This window comes from Marmota flaviventris, chromosome 4, assembly GCF_047511675.1.
Source record: "Marmota flaviventris isolate mMarFla1 chromosome 4, mMarFla1.hap1, whole genome shotgun sequence".
NCBI classification, from domain to species: Eukaryota; Metazoa; Chordata; class Mammalia; order Rodentia; family Sciuridae; genus Marmota; species Marmota flaviventris.
In genome coordinates, this window is record NC_092501.1 from 95,307,635 (window position 1) to 95,331,033 (window position 23,399).

Consider the following 23,399-nt stretch of genomic DNA (forward strand, 5'->3'; position numbering starts at 1 on the left):
GACTGGCAATGATTACATGCATATTAAAATTTTGTAACTTTCAAATTAATTCAAAAAATAACATGAAAATACAATATGAACCCCCCCAAAAGAAAAAAACACTATCAATGATGACAAAAATATTTCATATTATTTTAAAACATTAATCCAGAAATTTATCAAAGGATGTCATTTTTTAAAAGATAGAAGGCATACAAAGATCTCTTTTATAATATTGACATTAGTGGAGGGAACCCACACACAAACATATAAAAAGGATATAATTGTTCACTGGAGAAAAATGGGCACTAAATGGGCACTAATTACACTACTATATTGACTCCATGGGACATTCAACCATTAAATAACAGGAAAATATTTACATACAATTCTAAAACAGAAAGGACAGCATTTGTGAAATAATTTCAGCTACATTAAAATTTATTAATACAACAGACACTAGTATGGCAATATGTAAATCAATGGATGTGTAACTGATGTGATTCTGCAATCTGTATACGGGGTATAAATGGGAGTTCATAACCCACTTGAATCAAAGTGTGAAATATGATATATCAAGAACTATGTAATGTTTTGAACAACCAACAATAAAAATTAAAAAAAATAAAAATAAAAAATAAATAAATAAAATAAAAGAGAAAATGCTTTGTAAATTAAAAAATAAATAAATAAATAAATCCAAAAATTTGTAAAAGACACTAAAATATTTTTAAAATAAGACCTGTAACAGAATGGTTATGGCATTTTTATCTTCCTAATTTCCTACAGTGGCTAATACAAAGAAGGCATTCATAAACTTAACCAATTATATTTTATTAAACACCGAATATATGCTAGTAACAAATTAGGTACTAGGAATATGATATATATAATTCTACCTGTCCTGGAGTTGCTCACAATTTATCAAGTGCTAGCTAGTTCTTACATTAAAAGGTAAACTACTGAAACCATTTCAAATAAGTTACCAAAAAAAAAAAAGATGTTAACCACTATAAGGTTTTAGATGAGCCTACCTGATGAACAAGCCCTATTACAAAAGGTTTATAAAATGATTTGAAATTCAATTACTTTCCTCAGAAATATTAAAAATGAGTAGAACTGACATAAACCCATTTAACTATTATATAATATGCATGCAGCTACATACATCAGAAATAGAAAAGAGTAGGGGGAAAAAATTTAAAAAGTAGAAAACAAAGATTATGTTACAAAGTCTCTTGACTATCTACCTATATAGTCCCAATGAGAGTTAATTTAAGAAATAAATTCAGAGCTCATCCTCTGAGACTCATTTACAACTAAATGTGCTCAAACGCTAATGAGACCAGGTTTGTTTTATAATTTTAAAAAAATTAATAAGAAAAAATTACATCTACATAATATTTAAACATATATATATATATTTATGCAACTTATGTTTTGAGATGTGAATCCATTGTGGAATGGCTAAATTGAGCTAACTGACATGCTTTTCCTTGTATATCATTTTTGGTGGTGAAAACACAAGATCTACACTCTTGAGTGATTTTAAGGTATGGACATTTTAAAATTTGTGTGTGGAGACACATATAAACAATCATACATTCAAACTCTGACAAATGTGGGTGCTGGAGCACTGGATTAGGACGCCCTGATATTTAAGAGATATTTTATGAGGAATCCAAGTTAATGTCTTTTGTACAACCATACTTTGCTTTCTGTGGAATTCTCTATAAGACCCATAGGCTAATGTAGCAATTGCATCAGAAGAAAGTAAAAACAGAACTTTTCTTTGTGGACATGTTCCAATTCAGGTTGGGAATCACAGTTTCTTTCTAAAACAAGGCACTTGAAATGATGACAGAATGGAATAGTAACACTTCAGAGTTTTCTCTCCAAAGGGGGTAAAATCACCTTTATGCTTTTCTCAAAGTCCAAATAATGCTTCCTACTTTAAAAGCAGGAAGTTAGGGTAGTAAAGTATCCAATGCCCATAATACAATTTAAGGATCTTTGGCTCTGCTAATAACTAAGGCAACATCTCCTAAAATACAGTTTAATTTACTCTGAGAGTCATTCATGAGCACTTATAAACTTCCATGTTCTAAGCAAGCTAGAGTTCACTTTGACAGAAACTCCCTACTTTATAGATCCCTTCCTTCTCTGTAATTCTCCCTCAAAATATTAAAAACCCTTCTTGACAGGGTCATCAGTCAATAAGGTGTATTTATGCTACTGTCTTAAGGGACTTAACTTTCCTCTCTGAGAGAGATAAGTTATAAAAAATTAATTAGGGGTTTATTATCTTTACCTAACTTCATAACTGTTAGCTATATGACATTTATGTGTGATAGAAGATGGGAGTGGAGGCAGGGATGGGAAGAGCTATTGTTGATGGAAAAAGCTCATCCTGGAAAGATGCTCATCTATCAAACCATCTAACTGCTGGGCTCTGGCCTCAAGTACAGGAAAGGCTTCTTTCTGTCTTGACTCCTCACCTAATTCTACCTTTCCTGGATGAGGTTTTGTTTTGTTTTGTTTTTGTCATTTTCCTGAACAAAATGGGATGAATCTAAGAATCTGAAATGACACTTCCAAAGCAAGAAAAAAAGGAAAAAAAAAAAAAAAAAGCCCTGCTTGCAGCAAACACTAAAATATAAATAATTTCCACCTTTTACCTGACTGGCTGAATAGCATACATGCATCTCATGGTCGTTCCATTAGTGAGACAGCTACTTCTTTTACCAGAACAAATAACATGTATCTTACTGACACCATTACTAAGGCATATACGAAGGAAAAAAGGAAGAGGAATCTTTCACCATCACTCCAAAATTCTAGAATATGTTAAAAGGAAAAATAAAATTTAGCTGAAAAGAAAAGTATTTAAAGGCCTTATCTCTCTCTATGCTATTATATAGCCTATCTTGAGTTCTTTCATGAAGTCATTAGCCTAGCTATGCTAGGATGAATCGTGACTAAAGTGACAGAATATGGAATCTAAACTTACGTAAGGAGAAAAATAAGTACATAGACAATGAAGAGGTCAGTAAACTTGAGGTCTAGGTGAAAGAGAAGAACTGTTAGGATGGTGGTACACACAGCAAGTGAGTTAGAAGGGTGAAAAGTTAGCTCCTGAGATGCCTAAAACCAAAATTTTATGAAGTGATAAATGTATTGGTAAAGACATGTTCTAAAATGACCACAAGCTGAGGTGGCAGGGGAATATCAACAGAAATGAGGTCAAGAAATAGAGAAGGTGAATTTAACTTGGAAAATGTCAAATTCACCATAAATGATGCAAATAAGTAGTAGTAGGGAAAATACAGGAAATGACACACTGTCTTAAGGAACTACTGATATTATTAAATGCATATAAAATAAATTAACAAAAATATTATCAAAAGAAATGATAAAATTTTCTTACTCTTTGAGATGTTTCTGCCGCTGCAGCTGCCATTGCAGCAGCTTTAGCCTTCTCAGCCTCATCATATGTGGGCAGTGAGGTAGCAACACTGTAGGGTGGTGGCACAGGATAAAACTCACTGTAAACTTCCGCATCTGAAGAAAAAGAATTTAAAAAGAAAAATCATTAACAAACTATTTAATATAATCGTATAGCCATGACCACAATAACTTACAAAAGGACACGAGAGACTGCTACTGTAGTTCCACATATAGCACATCAACAACTATTATAATCATATCTTATTTTAGTCATTTATTATAAAGAGAAAGAACTGATAAATATAATCTAAAGGTTGTTACATTAATAAAGCACCTTAAGAATGAGATTTTGAAAAGGAGTTTCAGACAAGGAAGGTTAAGACTCAGAATACATGACATCCTCTATGTGCTTATTGGTATGCACAAAGAAATTACTTGCTCATTATCTTACAGCCAAAAAAAGTTTTTATAAATCAGAAATAATAAAATAACAAACGTTTACATAATACTAAGTATTTCATAACCACTTCTAAATACATTAATCTTAGCTACCCTGAGATTCAGAAAAACTTAAGTGACTTATGTAGTACTAAACACCCAGTAAATGGGAGAACCCAGGGAGTTCCTGACTTCAAATACTTTGCTCTCATAACATATAAGGAGTAAATTTTTTACATATGTTTATTTCAGCAACTGCCCTAATCTCTTCAGCAAACAATATTTCTCTTTGCTAAAAGATTGATGAAATCTTGCTCTTTTTCACTCTTATCCATTTTTCTACCCATTTTTACCATATTCACCTGTTCTTTAGATTTTTTTTAATTAAGTATTTCTCCCTCCCCAATATTTAAGCTGTTTTGGAAATGAGTTCCAGAAACAGATATACATATATGTCATATATATGCATACATAATAGTATACATATTGGGGTGTGTGTGTGTGGGTGTGGGTGTGTGTATATATATATATATATATATATATGGAGAGAGAGAGAGAAAGAGTATATATATACATATATATATATATATATATATATATATATAGAGAGAGAGAGAGAGAGAGAGAGAGTGTGTGTGTGTATATATATATAGTGTGTGTGTATGTGTGTGTGACGGGGGGGGGGGGAGGGTATGTGTATGTATGTAGCAAGTACAGACTACTTATTTTAAAAATAAAACTGCTGGATGTGGTGGCACATGACTCTAATCCCAGGGACTTGGAAGGCTGAGGCAGGAAGATTGATTACAAGTTTGAGGCTACTCTGGGCAATTAAGTCCCAAAATTAAAAAATAAAAATAAAAAGAGCTAGAGATGTAGCTCAATGGTAAAGAGCCCTTGGGTTCACTCCCTAATACTAAAATGAAATGAGACTACATAGTATAGAATAGAATAGGATAGAATAGAATAAAAATAAAATTGCATCACTTATTTCTAATGTAAGTAGGATAAGTCAAATTATACAAGTCAGTGAACTCTATGAGACTTATGGTAGAATCATTGATATGGGAAAAAAAGGTAGAGTTCATATTCCACGAAGTTTGACAACCGTTTTATGATTTCCTCAATTATAACTACACTATTTCTATATTTTCTACATGAGTTTAGAATGTTCTCTATCAGACTTCCTTCCATTTACAACATGAAAACAAAATTTTAGTTAGCAATACTTTTCCTCTTAGATTTTCATGTCTATAGGTTTTAAAACAATGCTTAATGCTATCGAGATTTCTTGGAAAGCTGGGAATGGAGCCACCATTTGACCCAGCTATTCCCCTTCTCGGTCTATTCCCTAAAGACCTAAAAAGAGCATGCTACAGGGACACTGCTACATCAATGTTCATAGCAGCACAATTCACAATAGCAAGACTGTGGAACCAACCTAGATGCCCTTCAATGGATGAATGGATTAAAAAAATGTGGCATTTATACACAATGGAGTATTACTCTGCATTAAAAAATGACAAAATCATAGAATTTACAGGGAAATGGATGGCATTAGAGCAGATTATGCTAAGTGAAGCTAGCCAATCCCTAAAAAACAAATGCCAAATGTCTTTTTTGATATAAGGAGAGTAACTAAGAACAGAGTAGGGTCGAAGAGCATGAGAAGAAGATTAACATTAAACAGGGATGAGAGGTGGGAGGGAAAGGGAGAGAGAAGGGAAATTTCATGGAAATGGAAGGAGACCCTCAGAGTTATACAAAGGTACATACAAGAGGAAGTGAGGGGAAAGGGAAAAATAATACAAGGGGGACAAATGAATGTCAGTAGAGGGGGCAGAGAGAGAAGAGGGGAGGGGAGGGGAGGGGAGGGGGGATAGCAGAGGATAGGAAAGGCAGCAGAACACAACAGACACTAGTATGGCAATATGTAAATCAATGGATGTGTAACTGATGTGATTCTGCAATCTGTATATGGGGTAAAAATGGGAGCTCATAACCCACTTGAATCAAAGTGTGAAATATGATATATCAAGAACTATGTAATGTTTTGAACAACCAACAATAAAAAATTTAAAAAAAAAACAGCTAAGAATCTAGAGTTGATTAATTTTTAATCTACCAACAGAAAGTGCTAACAGCAGTATAATACTCAATGTTATCCACCAGAAGACACAAGAGGCATAAATTCTTAGAAAATACTAGTCATCATAATGTAAAAACACCATATACAATCAAGTAAATAGATTTCTTTCAGTGCTAAGACTTAACTGAAGCAAATCTAAGTGAAAACAATAGTTATGAATTTTAACACAATAATTATTAAAGCTATAAATTTTAAAAACTAGAACAATGACACATTATTCAAGATGATACAGTCTTTTATATCAAGAAGTATGTAAATTTTTGAAATTCTTTAACACTCAAGATAGAAAAACTCAAAACTACTCTTAAGATTTCATCTCACCCCAGTCAGAATGGCAGTTATCAAGAATACAAGCAATAATAAGTATTGGAGAGAATGTGGGGAAAAAGGTACACTCATACATTGCTAATGGGACTGCAAATTGGTGGCCCACTTTGGAAACCAGTGTGGAGATTCCTCAGAAAACTTGGAATGAAACCACCATTTGAACAGCTAACCCACTCCCAATCTATACCCAAAGAACTTAAAATCAGCATACAATATTGACATAGCCACACCAATGTTTATAGCAGCACATTCACAATAGCTAAACTGTGAAACCAACCTAGAAGCCCATTAACAGATGAATGGATAAAGAAACTATGTTATATACACACAATAGAATATCACTCAGCATTAAAAGAGAATATAATTATGGCATTTGAAGGTAAATGGATGGAGTTGGAGAATATCATGCTAATCAAAAGCCAATCCCAAAAAACTAAAGGCCAAATGTTTTCTCTTGATTAGTGGATGCTTATCTATGGAGGGGGGATGGGAAGAACGGAGGAACTTGGATTGGGCAAAGGAGAAGGTGGGGAGAGGTTATGGAGGTAGGAAAGATGGTGGGATGAGATTGACATAGTTACCCAAGGTACATGTGAGACTTGACAAATGGTGCAGAGAACTGAAATGTTGCACTCTATTTGTGTATGATAAATTGAAATGCATTCTGCCGACATGTACAACATGACAAGTAAAACAAATAAAAATAATAATTTTTTAAAAAGATAGAAAAAATCCCCACAACTAATAGATGGAAATTGAGGAGCACTAAATTACTATAGCATTAATGTTCACTTTTTAATTTTAATCATTTTTCTTCTACCCTGGAAGGCAGTGGTTCTCAGAGAATTAAAATCAAGAGAGCACCAGCTCTAAGTTCTCTCCTTAGAAGGTGAGTCATCTCAAGCAAATCATTTAAGCACTCTGAAGCTCTGCTTTCTCACCCATAAAACTAACCCAGGAAGACTATTACTACTATTATGGGGGAAACAGAAGAGTATTCAAGAGGAATATATTACGAAACATTATAAAAATGTCACATATTATTAGTGATGTCAGATCTATAAAAAATAAGTCATAAAACAACCTCAATCTCCAAAGAAAACTAGCACACCCTAGGCTTAACATATAATAATTATAAGAAGTTGAAGAAAAATAGCAACAGCTTTTACTGAAGAAACCCAAAATTCTAGATTTACTCATAGTTCTTATGCTGGATTAAAGTCATGAGTGACTTTTTAGTAAGAGTTGTAAAAAATGAAGAAGACCAGTCTCCACAAAGGACACTGTAAGAATAACTGAACAGGGGCTGGGGTTGTGGCTCAGCGGTAGAGTGTTCGCCTACCACATGCGAGGCCCTGGGTTTGATCCTCAGCACCACATATAAATAAATAAAGAAAGAAAGAAAGGAAGGAAGGAAGGAAGGAATTATGTCCAACTACAACTAAAAAATAAATATTTAAAAAAAAAGAATAACTGAACATCTAGACACCAGGCTCAACTGGTTTTTACAGTTGAAATGTAACCTTTAAAAGTGATATGCCGTATTATTAATACTACTCCAAGTCATAAAAAGATGGGAAGCTTCTCCATTCATTTTATGCTACTTAAAAATTGCAAAGTTACAGATCCCACTAATAAAACTGTAAAAACTATAAGTGAAATACTAACAAATCTAAATCTAGAAGGGATCAGTTCATGACATGAAAGGTTATTCTAAGAACACAGGGATGAATTAGTTTTTTAAAAATCTACTAATAACATATTTCATTATAACCAAAATTAAAGAAGAAAAACCACATCATTTTATGATCAGATTTTTCAAAAATTGCTTTAAGGGGTATCTGGCCTACTGAAGCCATTTATTACAAGGGGAAAAGACTGCAAAAAGAAAAGGTTTGGTAAAAGAAGTAAGAGGAAGTGTGTAGCCATGCTAGTTTTAAATGGTTCTCATCAAGAAATAGAGACTAATTTCTCTACCTTGAAGAAAGACTAAACTCAAGGACTCACTTCTAACAAACCAAATATGGCAGAAGTGATACTAACATTTAAGACAATATCATAACAGGAGACAGCGTTTCTACCTAGTTTTCTCTCAGAACACTTGTTCTTAGAATCCAGCCATTATTCAGTGAGAAAGTCTATGCAACAGGAGGCTAAATATGGATGTTCTGGCCAACAGCCTCAGCTGAGGTCTTAACTAAAGCCATCACACATGAAAAAGGAAGCCTTTGAGATGACTTCAATCCCTGTTACCATTAGATGAAAATCACATGAGCTCATGGGAAAGAATAACATAGTTGATCTCAGGACATCTCCAGAACCATGAAAATTAGTAATGAATGATTGGTATTTTATTCCATAAAGTTGGGTGTCATTTGTTACACAGCAGTGTAGTAATGATAGTCACAACAAAGGGCTCAAGATTTCGTTCTTAAAATTAGTATCTTCCATTATTCAGACATGGACATCATAAAGAAAACAACCAATTTTCTTTCTTCAAGATTATCATCAAAGTGATTTTTATTTTATTTTTGTGATGCTGGGAATCAAACCCAGGAATTCACAAGGTGCTATATATCCCTAGCCCCAAACTGAGTTTTCATTCTTGTCGATATTATTTTAATTTAATCAAGTACAGCAGATTTCTTTGAAAATATTAAAGAAAATTTAGCACATAAATTTTAATAAGTAACAAACCAGTTGCTAATTCCAAAGAAAAATAAAGTTGGTGGAAATCAATATGAAAACTATGCATAAGAAGCTGGTAGTACAGCTCAGTGGTAGAGTGCTTGCCTCACAAGCACAAGGCCCCAGTATCACCAAAAAAATAAATAAATAAAGGATATGAAATGGAAATACTGATCAAAACATTATATACAAATAAAAGGAATATGCATTTATTAATTTAATTAGTAAGAACACCTTCATGGACAAGATTATTTTCAGTAACCAAATAAAAAAAAAAGTAAATGAATTTGAAGGAAGAAATACTGGGTCCTAAAAAAGGGGGAGAAAGTATTGGGTCTTTCTATACACTGCAAATGAAAAAATGGTAACCAGAGAAAGTTGGCATGACTTCGAGAAAAGTAAATGGCATTATGGAATAAGAAAGATAAAACATTCCAGTGAAGGGTATTATCTATAAAATATTTTCCAGTAACTGATTTTTAAAATACATGTTTCATAATGAATATATAAAGTATTAAGAGCAATAATTTAGATTTTATTTAGATGTTATCAGACTATTTACAGAAGTTACAATAGTATACAAAAATCATACAATCATGAAATCAGATAGTATACAAAATCATAATAGTATACAAATCATCATAATGATTAGTTTAACACTGCTGAAAATATGTAAATTATGGCCAGAGAATTAACTGATTTGTTCTCTAGAATGTCCTGAACAGAAAAGATAAACAGTAAGCAGGAATCACTGTCTTGTATTTAAGAATTATTACCGTACATATGGAATTAACACTATGTATACCTTTTACCTCTGATCAGATACATCACATTCCTACCCGCTTCTATCATCACTAAAACTTTTGTTTTATGATTATATATGCATGTACATACATGTGTCTATACATGTGCATATTTATATATGCATGTGTATATGACGTGTGTGTATACATGTGTGTTTACGTTTGTATATTCATATACACATGTGTATGTTTGAATATGTGCCTGTTTAAAAGTCCACTTAATTATACAAAACCACACTAAAAAAAAGAACTATAATCCCAGCTACTCAGGTGGCTGAAACATGAGGACCACAAGTTCAATGCCTGCCTAAGCAACTTACTAAGACCTTGTCTCAAAATTAAAAAGTAAACAGGCTAGAGATATAGCTCAGTGGTAAAGAGTCCCTAGGTTCAGTTCCCAGTATAAGGAGGTTAAAAAAAAAAAATTAGTGAAAACATTACTAGCTGTTTCATACCTGAAGTTGTAGGTACTTCCACAGTTATACTACTATAAGGGGGAGGAGAAGAGTCAGTTTCAAGTGCTGGTGCTGGAGGAGCAGTCTGCACAGTCTGTGGTGTTGGGTTTGAAGTGGATGGCTGCTCTACAGCAGATGATTCTGAATTATCCTCTTCATTATGAAGCTAAAAGAACAAGGGAAAAGGGAAATCAAACCAAATTAATGATGTTTATTATTTTTCTTAAATTTTAATTTTTAAAGATAATTTATGGCAAATGATCACCTTTTAGCATTTTAAGATGAAAAATTTAAAGATCTAATCAGTCACCTAATCACTCACTTCTTAAGAAATTGAGAATTTTCATAGTTTCTTTACAATAAAAATGAGACACAAAATTGTTATGAGTTCACAAAGAAAAGTTTTAGGATTCAAGATAAATTTAAATTCATGTAACCCTATAGTAGATATTGTCTTCCATGTATCAATCACAATATATGTATTGAAAAGGAAACAAAAAATCCTAGTAGTGTAGTCACAATACCATCTCTACTATACTTGAATCTAGAATAACTGGAAATGGAAACTGAATTATAAAACAAATTAATGATGTATAAATATTCTAAAATGTGAAATATTAAAAACTGGTTTTCCTAAAAATAGAAAACAATTACCATAAAGCAAAATGAGTCAGTGAGTACAGAATTCTAAAAACTGTTTTTCATCACAATTGAAAACTCTGTAAGAATAACATGTTGAGACGTTTAATCATTTAACTCATTTACTCTTCACAACAAATCTATTATACACATGTGTATGTTTGAATACGTGCATGTTTAGATACTATTACTATTCCCAATTGAAACAAAAACCTGGAAGTACAGAAACTTAAAGTAACTTGCCAAACAACACACTGTCAGAAATCAAAACCAAGCATGTGGCTACAGACCTTTTATTTCATTTACAGTACCTCTGAAAAGATCATTCTTTAGTAGTTAATAATACCTAATACAGGTAAACTAATACAATGTGAGCAAAGGCTTCAATACCATAAAAGGTAATTCATTAGGGAGGAACTATAATTGATCCTTAAATAAGTCTAGAAAAGAAGCCTTATTAAAATAGACTAAAGTACTTTTTTACATAATACCTTTATTTTGTTTATTTAGTTTTTATATGTGGTGCTAGGGATCGAACACAGTACCTCACGTGTGCTAAGGCAAGCAGTCTACCACTGAGCCACAACCCCAACCCAAGACTAAGATACTTTTAAACTAGAACCTCAGTTTGAAAATAAACCACAGGTCTTCATTATTATTTAATTTCCATATCTTAATTTGTTAAAACTTAAGAAATTTAATGTTAAAAACAATGCTCCAAAGAAATTTGACATAGAGCTAGTACACATAACAAATTTAAACGTTGTGATGTAGTAAAACATAGATTTGGGGTTTTAGATAGAACATCAAGCAAATTCTTGATCTACCTTTCAGTATCTTTGGTAAACTTGTCTTCTGTGTACCTCAACATTCAACTATAAATTCTGAATACAGCCAAATCCTCATAGGGATATAAAATAATATTTAGAAAGCATCTGGCATAATAAGGGAAGACGTTAAATATACTAGTCTCTTCCTTCTTCCCTTTTACTTAGTATACCTTAGTATACCACAAAACAGAAATTGTGAGGTGCTTCACTATCAGTCCAATAAGTAGTAACTAACTTGCCTAAAAAGTTACACACACACACACACACACACACACACGAAGGTCAATTTACTAAAATGCTTCTTTCATTTGTCTTAGTAAGGATCACACTAGAAAACCATTTTTACAAATTAATAAATACAACTTTCAATGGAACTATCATAAATACACCTAAAACTTCTTAAATTAACCAAGATAACTCTTCCACAAACATCATAGCACCAAGGTTTGGATAATAAATCAATTCTCTTAGTAGTAGAGCACTTGCCTAGCATGTGTGAGGCACTGGGTTCGATCCTCAACGCCACATAAAAATAAATAAAATAAAGGTGTTGTGTCCACCTATAACTAAAAAAAGATATTTAAAATTAATTAATTAATTCTCAGAAACTGAATTATTGGTTCAAATAATCATAATGTGAATTTTTATGAGTTTTACATTTGCTCGTAGCACTTTCTCAGTGAATTACAAAACAAAATGACTACCTTCTAGGCTGAGGGCAGTGTGCCTTCCCATTGCATACTATCCAGAACTCTTCAGCTAGTCATCTTTAACTGATTATCCTTCTAAGAGCAAATATGTCAGTTGAGCAAGACAAAACAAATAAATGTAAAGATATTTACTTGGCAGTATCAATTAAACAACTAAGTACAGTCATGTCAAAAAGAGAAAACCACTTTCCACACTGCTATTAAAACTGCAAATGAAATACAATGAGCTTGACTAAAAGAAAAAAATCTTCTACCACAAAACAGCTCTCCTCTGAGGATTCCACACAAGATATACTTCTTATCACATCAAATATAGTACATAAATGTGCTCCCCACAATGACCAATTCATTTTTAAAATCTGCTTAAGAGTAATTAGAGGTTCCTCTACATATAACCTCTGAAATAAAGTTTTAGAACCTGTAAAACCTATCCTAATTTATTTAAAATAGCCTACCTAACACCAACTGTTTTATTTTATAAGATTATGATATGCAGTAAACATTTGCTGTGCATCAAGAGTAAAATCAATGACTTAGTCAACAAGCTCTACCGACTATAGCATATTACTTTCAATTTACTTTAAATGCAGTATTGTAACTTTGACATCTTTGCAAGTAATAAAATTGCTTCTATAAATTAATCTACTATGGAGACATTTTAAATAAATCCATGAGTGTTCCAATCAAATTACATGTCTACCAAATTAGACAATGCCATTTGGGAATAATTTCCCTTAATTGTTCTGTCCAGTGATGCTATTTTTACATTCTTTAACAATTACCTAAACAACAAAACAGGGATAGGGAGAAGGAGAGGACCAACATAAACCAGCTATCATTCCATCTCTTTCTACTACAGACCTCCTGAAAAAGATATGGGCAAAACAGTGTAGCACACGAAAACTAAAATTTGCCTTTTAATATAGTGACTAGGGTGGTGAAAAGTTTCATATTGAATGAACCATGGTTTAGTTTGGTTTGATTTTTGTCTGAAGGAAAAGAAATGACAAGGCTGGCTTAAAATTACTGTAGTTAGTCTCTACAGAGACTAAAATAGTGGTTTTTAATGTCAAGAAAACTGTAAGCATTATGATGAACTCTAATGGGAAAGTCAGCCTTCAGTGTTTAAACTATTGCTTTTTCTAATTGATATGTTTCCTACAGCATAGCTTTTCATTCTATCTTAAGGTAAAAAACACTAATACAGTAACTGGAAGCTTTGCCTTTGTGAAGTAAAAGACCTCACTGAATGTTTTCTGAAAGAACCAAAATGAGAATGTGTAGATGTGTATGAAGTGCTGCCAGATGAGGAGTGCCCTGCATCACAGCCATAAGATCGCCAGCATTGTACAGCTCCCCCTACCCCTTCTCTTTTCTTTTCTTTCGTTTTAATTTGAGCACAGTTCATTACTATAGGAAGAAAACATTCTTCCCATTACTAAATGAGGATTTTGTTAAAGAAAAAAAAAAAACTATTGAAAAAAGGTACCTAAATACCTGATATATTTTGTATACTACAATATTATGACTACACTTATTATCAGAGGGCAGAACTGAAAATAAGAGTTAGTAGTTGCAGCTGGGTGCAGTCGTGCATCCCTGTAATCCCAGCAGCTTGGGAGGCTGAGGCAGGAGGATCACAAGGTCAAAAACAGCGTCAGCAAAAGTGAGGCACTAAGTAACTCAGTTGAGACCCTGACTCTAAATAAAATACAAAATAGGGCTGGGGATGTGGCTCAGTGGTTGAGTGTCCCTGAGTTCAATCCCTGGTACCACCCCCATAAAAGGTTAGCAGTTGCAATGAGATAAATTTTGGCTCGATTAAAAATCATTTTTAGGGCTGGGGTTGTGGCTCAGTGGTAGAGTGCTTGCCTAGCACGTGTGAGGCACTGGGTTCGATTCTCAATACCATATATATAAATGAATAAAAGAAAGGTCCAGCAACATCTAAAAAAATTTAAAAAAAAAAACATTTTATTATTAGAGATACCCATAGCACTGGTCTTTTTGTAAGACATCAAATCTTTTCAAGATGAGGCTGTGGTATAACTAGGGTAACCTATTTTTCCCAGGACACTTTCACTTTATATCTCTTGTTCCAGAGACCCACCCAATTTACCCACCACTTTCATTCTCAAAAATGTTTAAATTTGATAGTCAATACATATAATAAAATTCCAGTCTTTAATAAGATATTACAGAGTAGATGCCAAAGGTTCCTCCAAACTCTTAGTAATACTGTCACTAATAAAAACTTATAGTAATTTCTATCATTCTAAATTTCCTTATTTAACATCTTATTTAAACAAGAAAAAGACTGGAGTTATAACTAAAATCAAATGGCTCAGTGGTAGTTTCAAGTCAAGTTTCTCATCTAAGTTAACTGAGGAGACAGTGAACTACCTATCTGTGCTCCTAGGCATTAGATAGCACAGGTGCTAGGCAGTCTCTACAGACAGCCCAACTGTTCTGAACCAACAGCTCACAAGAAAGATTCCTACATACCCATGTTGCTCAGCAAATGGAGTCAGATTTTCCACCAATAAAACTGAATTATAGCAGTTTTTCTCATACACACACAGCATTAAGCACATAAGCAGAATTTTCTCAAATTTAGTTTTCCGAATATTTTTCCCACTAAACCTTTAATACCTCTAGACCCTTTTACAGATGGTGGGAGCTAGCATTTGACAAAACAAAAATATGAACAATTAGTAAACAAATGTATAGACAGCCAATGAATATCAATGAAAAACTGCAAGTTAATAAATCCATGCCTAATTCTCAACTTTTTGTTTGAATATGCACTCAAGAATTGTGTTATTTTATATTTCATAATATAGGGAAATTTTCTGCTAGCAAAAACATTTCTTGTTGGTATAACAAAACATGTTAGTATTTCATGGTGCTCTACAAAAGAGGACTATGAGTTCCAGATGCTTGCTTCATCATTTGAACAAGTCTGATTAAAACCAACAGTCATTTTTAGCAAGACACAACTAAGTTGTCTTTAAAAAAATAGAGGTTTTGGTTTCATCTTAAAACTGCTGCTGTCTGTTGTTCATGTTATGTCAAATTAAAAAAAGCTGTAGAAGGGAATATACAGTGAAACTGCATTAAAAAGCAAAGATTTTATATAATATATATGAACAATCAAAATTTCTAGGATACACAAAAAATAGCTACAGGTGGTGAGATCTTTCGTCCCAAATGTAAATTAACAGAAACTTTTAATTTTTTAACAAAAGCAAAATGCAATAAAATGAGACCTCTATTTTCTGGCTTGGCATGTCTCAGAAACAAAATCGAAAGATATATACTATGTGCATTCTCCAACATAAAATATGACATTAGTATCCTTACAACAGCTCCCTTAGATTTATATTTATGCAGGCTTTTTTTGGTTGAAAATGATACAGTCTGGAATTATAATCAAACAAAACATATATATACATGTAAATTAGAAATGCTATCTTCTTGACCCGGGGATGTAGCTCAGTGACAAAACATTTGCATAGCATGCACAAGGCCCTGGATTCAATCCCCATCACCACATTTAAAAAACCAAAACAAAACCCCACAAAGTACATTGAAATAAAATCAAGAGTATTTGTCTTAAGAAAATAGATGGGATTATTATATTGATGGGAGTGATTAAGTTGATTAATGAGTAGAAAATCAAAATTATGTTGCCAGATTAGCTCTTTTTCTGAGCTCCAGATGTGTATACATTAATGTATTTTTCACAAAAATATCAAAAAAGGGCTCTGGATTTTTGTTCAATTCTGTTACTTCTCTCGGTGCCTAGTTAATTCTACATATTGTATAGATCTCATAATCAAATTGTCATGAAAACTTTTATGAACAGGATTCTTTTGATATAGTTATAACCTTAATTCTATTCTTTGGAGCACTTAACACAATAGCATTTTATTTATGTAATCAATCATTTACATTGTTTTCCCAGTTAAAGTAATAGCTCTACAAAAGTAGACGTTATATCTGTGTTGTTAAACACTAAAAATAAAAGTAAGCCCTCCAAAAATACTCCGATTCAGCCTTGGTTAAAATTAAAAGAAAATGCAACATAGGTTACCTGTCACAAACAATCATAAAATGGAAAGCCATGAGAGAAAAATAAACATTCTAATTCAAATCATTTGACAATTCTCACAGCTAATTATTACTTTCCTAGATAAGTAAAAAGGGAAGGGGCTGAAAAATACTTACATCCCAAAGACCTCCAAGGAACAAAGAAACCAACAGGTGGGGTAAACTTTATATAAATTTCTGCTTTCAAAAGAATTGTACCTCTGGTTAAATTCCTTTTCATATGCTAAAACTGAAACCTAACTATCAAAGATCCTAAGATTCCCTTCTTGAACATAATGTGCTCTACATGGTATACTCATTAGCTGTGTTCAATCCTTTAGTTAAATGACATATACTTCTTAATATGTTATAAAATATCAACAAACTACAAAACTCTATTTATCTTACTAAGATCTTATCTAAGAAAAAATGTATTTACAAATCTGAATATGATCTTAACACAGATTACAGCTTGCTAATCTCCTACTCTTTCAAGAATGGGGAAAGAAAGGAAATGAGGGGGAAAGGCACACTCCCAATGACCCATCTCCTTCAGATACACCCTGCCTGCCTGTAATTACCCCCGGTTAGCCCATTCAAACTAGGATGGACTAATTAGGTTACACCCCTCACAACCCAATCATTTCACTTCAGAACATTTCTGCATTAACTGGGACCCCTGTTTTCCTCCCTTCCCCTCTTCTCTCTCCCTCTTCCTCCCAACACCTCCTCCCTCTCCCCGCCCCCTCCCCATCATTTCCTTTCTTTCATCTTTCTCACCATCTACCACATTTGCTGACTTATTTTGGTGCACGCAAATCAGAAACCCCTGGAGAATCTGTCAAAATGTTCTTATTTAATTTGATTAAGAAGAGAGGAAAGGAATAAGAATTTTTATTACAAATTGCAATTATCAACACTCTTCCAAGAATTTAAATGAAAGAGGGATTTCAGGGATATAATCACATATCTACCCTAATTGCTTAACACTGCAACCTAATTAAGTATTTCTCAAAAAGCTGTTTGCATTGATGAAACAGAATACTGTAGTGTGAAGAGAGACAAACCCAAAACACATTTTGAAAAAAGCCATCCTTTAAAATAAACTTTAAATATCTTATATTTAAACATATGTTGGCATAAAATTAAAAAAAAAATGTGGCTGCACATCTTCCCATGATGAAATATATATTTATGCCATGAATTGTGGTCTTTCCATGCTAAATTGGTGTGAGGTAGATTGTTGGATTACTAGACTTTGAGGAAATATGTGGAGGGGGCCAACAGGGAGCAGTGCCCTAAGACAATCTAAAATTCCTGGAAACTTGGATGAGACCCCACTCCAGGACCTTACTATTTACATCAATGAGGGTATTACTTCACACCAACTAACTCCCACCTACCAGCATGGGCCTTCAACCGGGAAGGGAACATAGGTCAAAGACAGGCTTTTAGGATGATGCAATTAGAGTATACCCAAAACTGTGTTAACAGGATAAGTAATAAAACTGGAAAAGTGATGAGGTACCTCCCTTCCTCAATACAGCCAAGGGAATACCAAGGCACTTTTCAGTATTTTCTGTAAATTAAAAGAACTAACTTCCAAATCAAGCTTGCCTTTCACTGAATTATGTTTAATTAGAAATGACATAGGTAATTCTTATGTTTAATATATCCTTCCTTAAGTGGCTTGAGGACAAAATTTTGGTTCGGAAGGAGAAACTGCAGAAGAAATTTTAAATGATCATGTTTGAATCTTAAATCCTGAGTTTTTAAAATATTCCAATGCTGATTTTTACAAGTCAACATACTGGTATTCTGTTAATACAGAGATTAATAACATAATGATAACTGCAATTTATAATAAAGTCTTATCCTTTCCTCTTCCCTTAATCAAATTAAATAAGAACATTTTGACAGATTTTCCAGGGGTTTCTGATTTGCACGAATCAAAAATACATTGGCAAATGTGGTAGATGGTAAAGTTTAAAAACTAAAATGGCCTGGGGCTGGAGTTGTGGCTCAGAGGTGGAGCACTCCCTAGCATGCATGGGGCACTGGGTTCCATCCTCAGCACCACATAAAAATAAAATAAAGGTATGGTGTCCACCTACAACTAAAAAATAAATTTAAAAAGAAAAAAAAAAAAAACTAAAATGCCCTGAAGAGTATGCTTCATAATAAGGACTGGGATCTCTAACATTAAAGCATAGTAAAAAATATTAAAATAGCTATCCATGAATTTAAAATATGCACCCTTTCAGCAATCAGAATCTGAATCTTCAACAATTTAAAAAAAAAGAAAGAAAGAAAGAAAAGCAAAACTATCTAGGAACAAAACAACAAAAAACAAGAGCTAGGAAGTTTTGTAATCATTTTCTTTCAGGAAACACCCTGTTGAAAGTATGTGCTACTTTATGAAGCCCTGGGGGCTGAAGGACCCTGGTTGAGGATATTTCTGTCTTTCCAATCAGATTATTAGCTTTTGAAAACTTAGGAAGTATGTTTTGTTCATTTTGGTAACTCCTAAAATAGGGTGTAGAGCTTAAGGCATGGTTTCTCATTAAATGCACAGCTTTCTAAGCTTATTGGAGTTTTTCTCTTACCAACAGAGAGATGACTCAAGTAACAAACACCATGTGCACTGAACATATCAAGATCAAGTACCATGCCTCATACATATGATTCCATAGTACTTACATATAGTAGAAACTTGAAATATTTAATCATTTTATTGCTGTAAGGCAGTCACTACAATTTAATAATTGAGTATCCCAAATTTACTAAATTGAAACTGTTTTCCAAAAACCATAGATCACTGAATAAGTATCCCACAAAACAAATATAAACTCCAACACCATCATCCAAGTCTTTAGAATAACTAGAGATGACCATGCTTCCACAAATAGAAAAGACAGTCAACAGTAAACAGTCAAAAAAAAAAAAAAAAGATTACAAGATGCTCACACTCTCTCATCACAAAAAAAAGTAGGTTAAGGTCCCTGAATTAGAGATAAACTAAGCTGCCTGACAACTCTTCACACACTGATGGAAGCATCAGTGACTTATATGGTACAATAAAATTATAAATGTTCACACATAGGACTTTTCATTCATACAAGAAAAAAAAAGCACAATAGTAAAAAAAATATATAAGGGCAAGAGCTTGAAATAGGTCACAGAAGGGGCAATTTTTTAGTGCAAATTAGTAAAAATAAGTCTAGAAAAACTAATTTCATTGGAAAAACACATGCAATAACATCATGCAAGTATGGGGGGGGGGTTTTGTTGTTGTTTTTTTGTTTTTACCACTGAGCTCTTACATGATGTAAAATTTTACTAAACTTAATAAGACATGGATATGAAAATCAGCAAAAAACTGGAATTTTTTTAAAACCTGCATGTTTAAATTTTAAATTTTAGAGATCAAATATCTGCCATGAAAGATGAAGTGTTACTAAAAATGTTCCTAGTAATTAAAGAAGTAAAACATATGCTGGAAAGGATGGACTTGATCTATTGTTAGTAAGAATATAATAAACTAATTCAATCTCCTTGAAGAGCAATTTGGCAACTTCAGGTAATGCAGACCAAATAATTCTACTTCTAGATGTTGGCATTAGAAAACTCTCACATACGACATAAAGAATGCTCAAGGTAATGAAAAATTTTACTCTATAACTTATATAACAATTCAACAATTGAAACTGTTGACTTTTATCTGTATTAATCATCAAATCTTAACAACATGCTAAGTGAATAAAGCCAATTCAAAAATTAAAAAATAGCAAAATACATTGTAATACATGTAACAAATACACTGTTATAAAAATCTAAAACTAAAGTATAGATTGCATAGAAATACAAATATAATCAGTAAAAATAAAGCAGAAAAACATTCACAAGGATAAATATCAACTTCAGCATGTTAATGAGAAGACGAGAAAACATGGAAAGGAAGACTTTGAGGAAAGTTCAAGATCTAAAGCAAACATAGCAAAATGATAAAATCTATTATCTCCATGGTGAATATAGAACTAAGTTTTATATTATTTTCCATACTTTATTTTGAAATGTTTCAGAGTTGTGTTTAAATTAAAAAAAAAGAGCCAAGTTTTCTTCCATGACTAGTCAAAAGAGAGATTTTCAAACATGACCCATACGCAGTGGCGAACACCTGTAACACTCCCCAGTGGCTCGGGAGGCTGAAGCAGGAGTCCAAAGCCAGCCTGACCATGGCGAGGCACTAAGCAACTCAATGAGACCCTGTCTCTAAATTTAAAAAATGCAAAATAGGAATGGGAATGTGGCTCAGTGGTTGAGTGCCCCTGGGTTCAATCCCAGGTACAAAAAAAAAAAAAAATTAAACCATTAAAGAAGTCAGGGAACACATACCACCCATTGTTTTCTTGAAATAAAACTACTCCAGGACAACAAAACCCAAGCAATCAAAAAAAAAAAAAAAAGAAAAATCAATCAAAATTAAAAGCACAGAACAGAAAAGCCAGGAGTAAAGATATGGTGGTAAGCACTAAATCCATTTAAATACAGAACCAAAGCTAAATATAGAGCTAAAGACTAACTTCTGGTAAAGAAAGTAAATATTATGTACCTTGAAAGATAAAAATATCAATAGTATAAAAATTATAACTGAGGAAAGAAGAAATGAGAGAAAATAATTAGTAACGCTTCATGTTTCATGGCAGATATTTGACCTCTAATATATAAAATTTAAACATGCAGTTTTTTAAAATTCCAATTTCTTGCTGATTTTTATACTCATGTCTTAACTTTAGTGAAATTTTACATCATGTACGAGCTCAGTGGTTAAAAAAAAAAAAAAACTTTTCCTAGAGTTCAGGAGTTCTTTAAGGTTTCTGCCTTTGGTAGTAAATTCAAACAAAATCATACTTCTTATTTTTAAAAACAGCATAAATAACATTATCTCATTCTTATAAAATTATTTCTACTTATACATAAGCGTGAATGAAATGCTGTTCGTCAGATGTTATCATACATTATTTCTGGTTAATAAGATTTAGGTGCCTAGACTGCTTGTGTCTATACTTACACTGCCAACATTTTAAAAACTAAATAATATATCACATCTATAAAAATAAAAAGGTTATTATTAAAACATTCACACACTTCAGCCTAATAATTCCAATTGTAACACCAAACCTATGAAACTAATCAGAAATTTAAAACAAGATTTCTTTATAAAGCTGTTCATCATAATGTTATAATAGATAACTAGAAAAAAACCTATTCATTCAAAATAAACACTACTAATATAATGGAATATATACAGCATTTAAAATACTGCTTTTAAAGAATACTTAACAACATAAGGAAATGCTCATGATATGATGTAAAGGAAGTTAAAAAGTTTTGAGGGGTATGAACCATACACTATTCCAATTTTAAATAAGAAAAAATGTTAACAGTTTCAAAATGACTGTTCATAGACAAAATATGTAACATGGTTGCTGGCAAGCTTTTTTTTTTTTTTTTTTTTACTTTTTTTTACTATATTTTATAGATTACTGTGTTAATGTTAAACCTTTTAAAAATTACACTATACTACTACATAAAAGAATGTTTTGTTTTAGAAAATGTATAAAGAAAGTTTTAAATGCAAAGAGACCTAATGTCTACCATTTATTTTCAAGTATTTCAGGGAAAAATATGTGTATACACATATAAATAAAAAGAATATCAAAAAGCAAATATAGTAAAATGCTATCACTTGGGGAAACTGGGTGAATGGTACACAGCAACTCAAGTGTTTTTACCACTCATTTTTTTATTTCTAAAATTATTTTTAAATAAAGTTTTCCTAAATGATAAAAAAAAATTTAATGCTGCATGAAAACAAATACAGTAAGTTAAAACTGTACAACTGAGGCCCTACCAATTTCCAATGTCTCTAGAAACCCTATATGATCATTAACTCCTCTACACACTCAGTCACTTCATAAAATAATCTCTCCACATTTAATAGAAATCCAACATTCCCTAGATGGTTCTACATCCCTGGAAGCCCTTATAAATAGGAATGTGAATCTTCCCATACCCACACCTCCCCTTACATGGGAACAAGACAATCAAGTAATTTTCCTTGGATACTGTCAATAATAGATCAAAAGCCTGTCTTCAAGTTCACAGTGTCCATGCAGTTTGCCAGACCCTTTTCACCCTGTTCTTGACAAGTAATATTTACAACAGCCCAAATCACCCTTAGGAAAAAAAGACCTAAAGCCAGCTCCCACTTCAATGTGATTCCCTTGACTTTACATCCTACTTTAGTAACAGAAAGCTAAACCATCTTAATGTTTCACCTATAAAATAAGAATTAATGGTATCTGGAGTTGACCTCAGTTCTCTACTCCCCTGGCAGATTCCCTGGCCTGGTCATCATTCAGAAGTGCTTCCTCTCCAAAACAATAAATTGGTACATCTTAGTTTCTGATCACAATCTCCTAGCCTTAAATCTAGTTTTCTCACTCCTACTAAGTCTATTGTTTGTGACCCTCATTCACTAGCATCTGATTTTACCTTCTGCTATAGTTTGGATATGAGATGTCCCCTCAAAGCTCCTGTGTTAACATAGGAGGTGAAATGATTAGATTATAAGAGCTGGAACTTCATCAGTCCATCCTAATTTGAATGAACAACTGGGTAACAACCATAGACAGATGTACCGCTGCAGTAAGTCAGGTCACTAAGTGTGCCCCTGGGGATTATATTTTGTCACCCTGGCTCCTTCCCCTCTCTATGTTCCCTGACTACCAAAAACTGAGAGGTTTCCTACACCATACTCTTCCCCATGATTTTCTACC

The 23,399-nt window shown here is 32.8% G+C and overlaps 1 protein-coding gene across 1 annotated transcript in view; it reads right to left on the reverse strand.

Annotated features, from left to right (window-relative positions):
* The window catches only part of Ndfip2 (Nedd4 family interacting protein 2), a 60,804-nt gene that overhangs the window by 18,230 nt on the left and 19,175 nt on the right, over positions 1–23,399 (reverse strand). The window contains exons 2-3 of the mRNA XM_027941582.2: positions 10,287–10,452; positions 3,407–3,540 (exon numbers count right to left, since the gene is read on the reverse strand). Of these exons, the coding sequence (XP_027797383.1) occupies positions 3,407–3,540; positions 10,287–10,452 (300 nt within the window). The remainder of the gene's footprint in view (positions 1–3,406; positions 3,541–10,286; positions 10,453–23,399) is intronic.